This window comes from Mesoplodon mirus (genome assembly GCF_964341445.2).
Source record: "Mesoplodon mirus genome assembly, chromosome: 18".
NCBI classification, from domain to species: domain Eukaryota; kingdom Metazoa; phylum Chordata; class Mammalia; order Artiodactyla; family Ziphiidae; genus Mesoplodon; species Mesoplodon mirus.
In genome coordinates, this window is record NC_138994.1 from 49247717 (window position 1) to 49259943 (window position 12227).

At 38.5% G+C, this 12227-nt stretch overlaps 1 protein-coding gene across 1 annotated transcript in view; it reads left to right on the forward strand.

Moving 5' to 3' along the window:
- Positions 1-12227, forward strand: part of UBE2G1 (ubiquitin conjugating enzyme E2 G1) — a 96343-nt gene that overhangs the window by 61262 nt on the left and 22854 nt on the right. Inside the window, exon 2 of the mRNA XM_082605018.1 lies at positions 9954-10056. Within this exon, the coding sequence (XP_082461144.1) occupies positions 9954-10056 (103 nt within the window). The remainder of the gene's footprint in view (positions 1-9953; positions 10057-12227) is intronic.

The window sequence follows — 12227 nt, forward strand, 5'->3', positions numbered from 1 at the left end:
TGTTCCCTGCATTGGCGGGCGGATTCCCAACCACTGTGCCACCAGGGAAGTCCCTCTATTCATTTTATAGCCTGTAGTCTAATGAGCAATTTCAAAGGAGGAAAATGGACAATTGACATTTATTGTACTCTAAGATGGACAGTGTTTTGCATATTACAGAATTGCTCATCTGTCCTGCAACACTGCCATGGGTATTTTTACTGTGCTTTACAGATGAGGAAAGTGACACTCAAAAAAAGAGAAATGACTTGTTTAAATTAAGGTGCTAAGGGCAGTGAGAAAGGTTGGCATTCAAACCCAGGTTTGACTGACATAATACCATACTCTGTGCCAAACTATGGTCCATATTTTCTCTTGTGAGATGAAATTCACAACTGCTGTGTCTGCGCCCCCCCCCAACGCATCGTGTCTTTATCAAATTATTTCTAAAAAATAAGTGAGAAGTTTATATAAAACCGTAGACTATAGTGTCAAGGTGTACCATTTTATGTACTGTGGGGAATTCCTGCCACAGCACATCTTTTCAGAGATATGAGCCGCTGCTGCTGCTGCTGTATTTAAGCACAAGCAACAACATACTCAGGACTTACTGTTGGAGAGCCCTCAGGTAATAAGTGTTTGAAGAGGGTGTAAGCAAGGTGAAACATTACAGGCAGCAGAACTTCCTTAAGTGCTATTTTAGGAATGTGGTCTGGAATTCTGCCAAGCAAATCCTTTCAGAAGGGTATTGGCAAAATCTTTGCAAGATACTATCTCTGACCCCTTCTGCTTGTCTGTTCCATTTTCCTTATGTTTTTGAAGCACAGTGAAAGAAATTCATCTAGGTTGAAAATGTTTTGGATTAGGAAATCAGCTAGCCCTGGCTTATGACATAGTGTAAAGAAAAAAATTCTGATTTTAAGCAAACTTTTAAAGTTTACCAGAAATCTGTAAAGGTGATTTAATTGATACATTTAAAAGACCTTTAGAGGAAATATGAACAAACCTTTGGTTGTTTGCTGATACATTACTTTTTTCGATATTGATTAGTTAGTGGACCTTTGCAAGACAGGAATATTTTCCCAGTTAATTTTGGCGACTTGGTTTCTGGCAATGTGTGTTTTAAAGTAATATGGCAATTTATTCCTCTGATAATAAGGTCAGAATTATTTTGACAAACCATCTCAATACTTAGGAAGAGTAATTAGATAGTGTCTGGATAAAAGGTTGTATCTGAGATTTCAGCAGTTCAAAATGAAGCCAGCATAAAAATAGTCACTTTACAGAAATGCACCTTACAGCCAGCTGTGTGTTACATAAATAAACTTGACAGGAATGCACATTCCCCAGAGCAGGAGACTACAACCATTGAGGCATAAAGGAACATCATTTCTAGACTATAAATAACAGTTTGTATTTAGCTTTGTAGCTGTTAGACTTAGTCAACTCTTGGTCTTGGCAAAGGGTATTTACAGTTAAAGTAGCTTATTTTCTTAATAGCCAAGTGTAAAATGACATACTTGGGTCGTTGAATGTTGTTATTTTGAGACACCTTGTATTTTTGCTAAGGCTTAGTAAAGGTTTATTTTCACATGATCAACAAAATATTGTAAACCATTATTTTAGACTACATTAAAACTGGTTTTTTTTTGCATTTAAAAAAACTTTCATGGAGAAAAAAATTTAAACATATAATAATACCAAAGTAGACTGACTGTACAGCGAACCTCCATGTGCTCACCTAGCCTCAACAGTTATTAGGTCACAACCACCCTTGATTGATCTGTCTCTGCCCCGTCCCTTGTGATTTTGAAGCACATCCGCAAACATCATCATTGTTTGTAAATATTTCAGTAACTCTAAAGATTCATGTATCTCTAAAAAAAAAATGGGAGTAAAAACCCAACACATTATCATTACCACACTTGAAAAAATTAACAATAATTTAATATTGTTAGATCTAGTCAGCCTCTAAATTTGTGCACGTGTCATACATTATTTAAAAGTTTGAATTCAGTCCGCTCTGTTGTTTCCTGTTGCAGTATATTTATTGGGGATTCTAGGCCTTGCTTTTTAGAATTTTCCAAAGTATAGATTTTGCTAATTGTGTCTCGGGAATGTTCTTAAACATATTTCTCTGTATTTTCTTTAAATTGGGAATTGTGTCTAGGGATTCTGGTGAGATCAGGTGAGATCACTTCGTAAGTGGTGGTTTATTTATCAGGAGACGTTAATGTCTGGTTGTCCTTTCTAAAATGCCTAGGTTAAAATGAAAAAATGGCAGTGTTTCAATAATTTTTCTTTTTTTTAAAACATCTTTATTGGAGTATAATTGCTTTACAATGTTGTGTTAGTTTCTGCTGTATAACAAAGTGAATCAACTATGTGTATACATATATCCCCATATCCCCTCCCTCTTGAGCCTCCCTTCCATAATTTTTCTTTTTCTTTTTTTTTCTTCCTGCGGCACGCGGGCCCCTCACCGCTGCGGCCCCTCCCGTTGCGGAGCACAGGCTCCGGACGCGCAGGCTTACCGGCCATGGCCCACGGGCCTAGCCGCGCTGCGGCATGTGGGATCCTCCCGGACTGAGGCACGAACCCGCGTCCCCTGCACTGGCAGGCGGACTCTCAACCACTGCGCCACCAGGGAAGCCCTAATTTTTCATTTTTTAACTGCACCATTTCTATAGAGAGATAACTCATTTGATCAAATAGTAGTTACTGTTTGATTTCCTGACAATACCATTTGTATAGAAAAGGAAGAATAAATCTCGATTCTTCGCCTTTTTTTAAAAATTTGTTTTCAAAATAACAAAATGGTTTATTAGCATCCTGTAATGGGACCAATTAGTTTGTTGTTTTTTAAGTCACTGTTTTTCAACTCATGGGTTGAAACATATGTTTCAATCCTTTGTGGTTATTAACTGTTGATACTCAAATTGTCCCATATTGAGCCAGTGGGAATCTCTTCAAGTTGGCTGAGTACTTTTAACAAGACCATAGTATTATTTGATAGCTTCCTTTTTATCTGGTATGAGATGATCCTAGAACATTTCCTACCCCAGACCTGGAATCAGCCATTTTTCTGAAGAGCCCTGCTCCCTTTAAGTATAACTCATAGTTGGAGACCATATTCTGGGCACTAGGGATGCTCATTGCTACAGAGTTGGTCATTTTTCTCCACCTTTTTAGTGGACAGAGCTCAGCATTTTTAAAGCTATATCGTGAATTCACATCAATACTTCTGATTCAGATTCAGGACTATGGAGTTTTTACTTTTCATATGTGCTCCCCATTCTCTTTTAGTCTTATTCTTAAATAATGACTCTATCATAGCAAGCCTGCTCATGCATTATTTTCCATTACTTACACCTATCTAAATCATTATTCTCAAGGACATTACCTTGCCCTTGGTTTCTTTTTTAATTCATGGTTTGTAGACCATTTTGGCCCACAGTGATTTCCAGATTCACAGCATGCATACATAACTTTCATTTCACAATCACTGGCACTTCGGGATTTACTGAGTTTTAAAAATTGAAGTATTATATACACAAAGAAAAATGCATAAATATTATGTACAGCGTGCCATTACTAGCATCCCAGAAGTCTCTTTCATTCTTCATCCCATATACCACTCCCATTCACCACTCTGAAAGAAAAAGAAGAAAAAATGATATCGTTCTGATTTCTAATATTACTGATTAGTTTTGTGTGCTTTAGAACTTCAAAATTTAGTTTTAGCATTCATGATATGAGGGAAAGAGAGCTCTTTCTAGCTCTTTCCAACTCTACTTGTGTCCAGGTAGCATTCAGAAAAAAATGTATCTTTATCTTTGTCACATTCAAAACTTCTCTGTAATACCTTAGGAATCTAAGAAGAAACCCAAGCATAGGACTTCTTGGTTTAAATATTTATCTTAAGTAGCCTAGATTTTTGTGTTTGTTAGCAATTTCCATTTTCCCCCATTATGTTTGTACCCTTTGCATGTTTACTCTTTCTTTTGATTTACAGTAACTATTTGTATTAGGGATATTAGACTTTTACCTATTGTGCTGCAAATATTCTCTCCCAGTCTCTCATTTGTATTTAAACTTTATTGCTATAGTGGATTTAAAATATGCTGTGTAGTATAATCTGCCTGTTGAGTTTTGTGTTCTGCTTAGGGAGGCCACCTCCACCCAAGAGTATGTTAAAAAATAAATCTGCATTTTTTTCCAGCTAAATTTTATTGTTTGTTTATATTTGGATTCAAATATAGTATGAGGTATCTCTGTTAACATTTAAATGTCATAGGATGTTTAAACATCTTTTGTTGGCCTTTCCCATTAAAAAAAAAACCTCGAATTTCATCTACTTACGGCTACTGTACTTTTCCATCACAAACTTCTAGAAAAAGTTTCCACCTGTATTTTTCTGCTTCACCTTCTTTTTGTCAATTCAGTGTTGCCTGCGTGGCCTGTCTGTGCCTTACCATTGCACTGAAACTAAATACTTAGGCCTAGGACAGCCTTGCCCTTCTTTTAACTGAACCCAGTAGACTGAATTTAGACCCCCTCTTTCTTGAGCAGCCTGTAATTGTCGTTGTTGGTAACTTTCTCCTTGGAATGCATCTCCTTTGGCTTCTTTGATCTAGCTTTTTCCTGGTTTTCTTCCTACTTCTGTCACTTTTGTAGCCACTTCTTTTTTTTAATCCCCCCAATATCGGTATTCTCTAGAATTCCTTCAGTTAGATTCTGTACAGTTCACACTTCAGTCTCTTCCTTGGGTGATGCCATCAACCACTTTTATGGCTTCAATTATCAGCAATATTCTGATAACCCCAAGTCTCTATCTTTAGCTCAAATTTCTTTTTAAAACAATGTATTTAACGGTACTGATGAACCTAGTGGCAGGGCAGGAATAAAGATGCAGACGTAGAGAACAGACTTGAGGACACAGAGGGGGAGGGGGAAGCTGGGATGAAGTGAGAGAGTGGCATGGACGTATATACACTACCAAATGTAAAATAGATAGCTAGTGAGAAGCTGCCGCATAGCACAGGGAGATCAGCTAGGTGCTTTGTGACGACCTTAGAGGGGTGGGATAGGGAGGGTGGGAGGGAGGCTCAAGAGGGAGGGATGGGGATATATGTATACATATAGCTGATTCACTTTGTTGTACTAGCAGAAACTAACACAACATTGTAAAGCAATTATACTACAGTAAAGATATAAAAAAAAACACCCCAAAACAATGTGTTTATGCCCCATAGGTACTTAAAACCAAACCTATCATTATTTCTTTCCCTCACCCCTAAAATCAGCACATCTTTATTATAATTCCAATTTCAGAGAATAAAACAGACTCCTACCCAGTTGCCCTATGTAGAAACCTATTTATCATTTTAAAAAATTGAGTTGAAATTCAGATAACATAAAACTAACCTTTTTTTTTAAAACTAGCCTTGTTAAAGTGTACAGTTCAGTGGTATTAAGTGTATTCACAATGTTGTGCAACCACCATCTCTTTTCAGTTTTGAAACGTTTTCATCACCCCACCAAAAACTCCCATACTCATTTATCATACTCTGCCTCCATCCCATCCCACCCCCCAACCCTCACCCCCCATTTTGCTTTCTGTCTCTGGATTTGTGGATATAAAAGGAGTCATACAATATGTTACCTTATGTGTCTGGTTTCTTTCACTTAGCCTGATGTTTTTGAGGTTCATCTAAGTTGTAGCATGTATCAGCACTTAAATTCCTTTTTTAATGGCTGAATAATATTCTATTGTATGTATATATCATAATTTATTCATTCATTGATGGACATTTGGGTTGTTTCCACTTTTTGCCTGTTATGGATAGTGCTGCAGTATAAACATTTGGGTACAAGTTCCTAGGTGGGTAGATGTTTTCATTTCTCTTGGGTATATACCTAGGAGTGTATTACTGGGCTGTATGGTAACTCTGTGTTTATAAACTTTTTGAGGAAATGTGTGTCAATTTTGGCTTATTATCTAAAACCCCCCACATCACCAAGCTTGGTTGATTGATTCTATCTCCTGTGTATCCTTGTTTATTATTCCCACTACCATATACTAAAGGTACACTTTTCAGGATTACTTTAATAGCTTCCTTTCTGGTTTCTTTGTCATCACATGGCCTTACTCTTTCACATACTTTTTTTCACATATCTTTCATATACTGAGAGATTGGTTTTTGAAAATGTAAATCTCATGAGGTCACCTCATTGTTTTAAAAACAAAAACATCATTTCTCTCTGGATAAAGTCTAAACTAACATGGCTTCTAAAGGCTCTTTGCGGTCCTTCGGACATGCTATCTAGCTTCAGCTGTATGGCGCCCCCCGCCCCCCATATCCTGATCTCCATATTTCAAGTTTTTGTATATGTTCTTCTGTGTAAGCCTTGCACCTTCTCCACCAAAATCCTTTGTCTTATTTCAGATGTCTCTTCTCTTTTTAGACGCCTTTCTGTCTCTTCATGATTATAATGTGCGCTTCTTTGTGCCCCTCCAAATTCTTGTACTAATGTTGGAGCATTTAATTGCCTGTTTACTTCTCTGGGAATCAGGAGCTGATAGTTAAGTGCCGGGTGATGCAGTACAGACTAAAAGTATGATTAATAGGAATTTAGCAGAAGTCAAAAGAAGACTATTTGGTAAGTTATTTAGGGAAGGCCCATGGAGGAATTGGACCTTGAAGGAATCATGAAGGTACGGTCACGATGTGCCACTAATAGGTAGATTAAGCCTGTTAAATACCCATGAATCTAGGCTATGAGGATCCACGCTAGGGGCAAAAGCCATGACAAAACTGAGACAGATGGACATCTTGCAGCATTATTTTTGCATTACTTAATGAAACAAGAAATGGACACAATCACTCCTGTAGAAGAAAAGCATGGAAAGAACGTGCAAAAGATTTTTAAAGAACTTATGGTGTATTGACAAAAGTGAGAAGGAATAATTTACTTTATGGAAAGTGTAAGGAAGTTTTCAAGGGTAATTTTGACCATGTATGCTAATTTAAGAATTACCCACCTACATTTATAAAATTCCACTGGACTTCTCATGTAAAATGCAACAATTAGGTGATTTCTAGATAAATTATAGAATCTTCATAAGACTCTTGCATATAGTGTTGGAGAAAATGGTCTAAGTAATATACCAGTGTTTGTCTAGAGAAAGGTTAGAAATGAGATAACTCAGTGTAGAATTTACCTGCCCAGATTGTAATTGTCTATGCTCCACTCTGTCCCTCAGTTGACAGTAAAAGTGGGACTTTCAGATCTTTCCCAGTATGTCTGCAGCATATTGGCACTCAGTAAATGTTTGCATTGATAAACAAAATAACAAGATTGAAATACAATTTCTTTGCATTTTCAGTATTTAAAAAATGTCTTAGAATAGCTGTTTAAAAGTAAAAATGCATTTCTTGTGTTTCAAAACACAGTACTGATTTAAAACTATTTATAAAAATCTGTTTTGCCAGTTAGGCAAAAATACTAGACTTATAAATAAAAAAAAAAATCTCCCCTCAAATTTTGAGAAAAGAAGCCATTCATGTTTAAATATAAATAAACTTTCACTTTTGGCTCTCTCTGTGTTTTACTGGCATGTTGGAGTGTTAAATCTGTTGAAATAACCACCTCTGATTCCTCAAAAAATTAATATTTTCTTCTCAGTTACTAACACACTTTGCTCAGTCTTTATAGCACTCTGAGTTGTATTATACTTACTTATCATGAGACTGAGCTCCTTGAGGATGATGGCAGGAATTATATGAGAATTACAAACCTGTTCAGCCTCCCAGCAAGCCCTCTCTCAATTGCTCTCCTGTGCCCTTTGTCCCACTTCTCAATTTGAGCCAACCAGTGCCGTTTGTTGGTGGTTCATATGTTTATACACACACACTCACAATCGTGACTGTGGTGATGGCTTCACAGCTGTATACATATATCAATATGTAAAAAAATTATGTAATTTAAATATGCGCAACTTACCAAATGTCAGCTATATCTCATTAAAGCTGTTTAAAAATTCCTGACATGACACTCACCATGGATTGGTCATTACTTTATTAAGCTCTGTGTCTCTAGGAACTCCTCACCTGTCTCCTCTAAGGTGCCCTCATGGCCTGTGTCCCCGCCACCTCACTAGTTCTTTGCCTCTCTTCTTGTCCCCAGCCCCCGTCATTCGCCATCCGTGCTAGAGCACTCTCTCTGGAAGAGGAAACTCTCATGTTGCTACTGCCGTTCCTGTAGGCTCCAACTATTATTCTTTTTTTTTCCTTGCATATTTCTTTTTTTACATCTTTATTGGAGTATAATTGCTTTACAATGGTGTGTTAGTTTCTGCTTTATAACAAAGTGAACCAGTTATACATATACATATGTTCCCATATCTCTTCCCTCTTGCGTCTCCCTCCCTCCCACCCTCCCTCCCTATCCCACCCCCTAGGTGGTCACAAAGCACCGAGCTGATCTCCCTGTGCTATGCGGCTGCTTCCCAGGAGCCATCTGTTTTACGTTTGGTAGTGTATATATGTCCATGCCACTCTCTCACTTTACCACAGCTTACCCTTCCCCCTCCCCATATCCTCAAGTCCATTCTCTAGTAGGTCTGTGTCTTTATTCCCGTCTTACCCCTAGGTTCTTCATGACATTTTTTTTTAGGTTCCATATATTTGTGTTAGCATACGGTATTTGTCTTTCTCTTTCTGACTTACTTCACTCCGTATGACAGACTCTGGGTCCATCCACCTCACTACAAATAACTCAATTTCGTTTCTTTTTTTTTTTTTTTTTGCGGTATGCGGGCCTCTCACTGTTGTGGCCTCTCCCGTTGCGGAGCACAGGCTCCGGATGCGCAGGCTCAGTGGCCATGGCTCACGGGCCCAGCCGCTCCGCGGCATATGGGATCCTCCCGGACCGGGGCACGAACCCGTATCCCCTGCATCGGCAGGCGGACTCTCAACCACTGCGCCACCAGGGAGGCCCCAATTTCGTTTCTTTTTATGGCTGAGTAATATTCCATTGTATATATGTGCCACATCTTCTTTATCCATTCATCCGATGATGGACACTTAGGTTGCTTCCATCTCCTGGCTATCCAGCTATTATTCTTCAGCTACTCCTGGGTGCTGGAAACTCTGGTCGGCAAGGGGGTCAACACACATAGGCAGGATGGATGGAGCCTCTGCTCTCTCTGTGCTCAGAGTCTGATGGGCCACACATGGACGCCAACTGTAGTTGTATATCCCCAAGAATACAGAGGACTTACTCATGTAGACATGTAGTTATTAGTACAAATGAAGGTTGGTTAAGCAGGAAATTCCAATGAAAAGGTATCAGGCACTCTGTTGGTGTTTCTGAATATGTATCCTAAAGACCACAGCATAAGAATTACCAGAAATATTGGTTTGATTTCCCTCTGAACCAGAATCTCTAGGGGGTGGGCCTGACACCTGCATTTTATTTTATTTAATTTATTTTTTATTTTTTTAAAAATGTTTATTTATTTATTTGGCTGTTCTGGGTCTTAGTTGTGACGTGTGGGATCTAGTTCCCTGACCAGGGATCAAACCCAGGCCCCCTGCATTGGGAGTGTGGAGTCTTAACCACTGGACCACCAGGGAAGTCCTGACACCTGCATTTTAATAAGCTCTCTGTATGGCTATACCTATATACCACTAGAGAGCTACTAGAATGGTAAGAACCTAGCTGGAAACCAGGGTGGAAGTATAAGGGCACAGTAGAAGTTGATCTTCTGGATAGTTTGCTTTACCCATTGCTTCTTTGTGTTGTAGAAATGGAAATGTTTTGGATATCAGCTAGCATTTTTGCTAATGGATCCAGTTGTGTCCATTTAACAGGTTAGAATTTATAACATGTATATTCAAGTTCTGTAATGAATGTTGGGTGAAGATTATTTACTTAAAATTTTTGATAAACATTTTCTTTTTCCACAGAACTCAACAAAAACCCAGTGGAAGGCTTTTCAGCAGGTTTAATAGATGACAATGATCTCTACCGATGGGAAGTCCTTATTATCGGTCCTCCAGATACACTTTAGTAAGTATAATGGAACTAACATCCAAGTGGAGCTCTTTTAGTAATTGAAGTATAAACTATTTTGATAAACTGAAGTTTCCCAGTTTATAAAAGTGATAAAGTTAATCACTTCTAATTAATCACTATTAACTGATGTAAAGATACACAACAGAATGTGGTGTAATCAAAGAGCAATAGAAAAAGATGGAATTTCTTAAATATGTTATGTAATACATTTTTAGATTCAAAGACCACAGTCTGATTTTCTGTTCTGTGTTTGCAGACCAACTTAAACTTACTAATATTTAATGTTCTGTAAGATGGATCATGACTATCTGATGTTAGTGACTAGTATAAGTCTCACACTGTTTATAGAGTTGAGGTATTGAAAAACAATGCAGCAACTTTCTCAAAGACATACAACTGAAGGACAGCAGGGACCTTCTTGGGGAGTATACTTGGTCATTCAACTGTGGTCCTTGATGGTACTAAGCAGCAAGGATTTGGATACATCAAATATTTTTTTGATGATGAAATAGTTTTATTTTAGATGTTCTGAGATAGTAACTCCTTTGTCTCCCCTTCGCCAACACCTGATGTAAGAGAAAATTCAGAGCTAGTTCTATACCAGAGCAAACTGGTATATGACATACAGAGTTGAGCTGTAGTATTGATTTGGGGGTTTTCTGAGGTCTGAAAAAAATGATTTATGTTTTTTTTTTTTTTTTTTTTCTTTTTTCTTTTTGCGGTATGCGGGCCTCTCACTGTTGTGGCCTCTCCCGTTGCGGAGCACAGGCTCCGGACGCGCAGGCCCAGCGGCCATGGCCCACGGGCCCAGCCGCTCCGCGGCATATGGGATCCTCCCAGACCGGGGCACGAACCCGCATCCCCTGCATCGGCAGGCGGACTCTCAACCACTGCGCCAACAGGGAGGCCCTGATTTATGTTTTATCACAACTATTCCCAATCAGAATTTTTGCTGATTTCCCAGTGGTATGTTTGCATTGTTTTTTTTTAACGGTATTATTTTTATTTATTTATTTTAAAATATTTATTTGTTTATTTGGTTGCACCAGGTCTTAGTTGCGGCTCGCAGTCCCCTTAGTTGTGACGTGAACTCTTAGTTGTGGCATGCATGTGGGATCCAGGGATCCAGTTCCCTGACCAGGATTGAACCCGGGCCCCCTGCATTGGGAGCTCGGAGTCTTATCCACTGTGCCACCAGGGAAGTCCCTGCATTGGTAATTGTTGCAAACTAAAATAACTCAATTTAGTCATTCTACAATGTTAGTTTGGTAATTAACAGTAGCCAATGAAAGCCATCCTAGAGATATTCCTCCACAACCTTAATATTATTTATTTGAAAGCAAATTTCTTACCAAATTTTGCACACAAAAATCATACATACAGCCTGGCCTATGAACCTGATGAGGTTCTGGTCTTCTAGGTTTTTAAATCAAAACATATTGCATGAAGGTTTACTGAAGGGAGATGCAGCAACATTCAGTGACAGAATCTTGTTAATCTTAAAGTTGATATGTGATAACAAGAGAAATTCTTCTAAACTAATGTCTGTGTAGAAGATTACCTAGGCATCCAGGTTTGACCTCGATCTCTAAGGACCTTGCAAAATTCTTAGACTTTTTTCGCGTGATGGTGGCAAGCATCTCTAAATATTATCAGCTGGTCCATATATATGTTGTGTCCCTTCAGCTTCACCAACGAGAGACACTTTAATACTCACTGCACTAATTAACAGGCCATTCTTGCTGCCAATAAAAATCTATTTCTGGTCTTTCGTATACATTTAAAAAGTGCTGGCTGTTGATCTGAGGTGTGGACAGCAGAAGCATTTGTGGCAGCTCCTCTGGAGTTGCTGACGAGACAACCGGCTGCCACTTCTGCACTGTCCCTTCCTGATGAGAGCACTGGCTGCACCTGGGCTGCAGTTTAACCTCAGTGCCACACGTACTTTGAACATCCTGTGAGTAATGAAGCCTTAATGCAATTGACAGACCTTATAATAATCATCCAAAATTACTTTGGTATGATTGCTTTTTATTAATGACCTTTTCTAAAATTCATGTGCTGATAGTTACAAAATTGTTTTTAAAGCTCTCAAAAAAGAGGTTTACGATTTATTGAGTTTAGACCGTCCCTTTTAGTGACTTCCTACTTAGAATGGTTGCAAA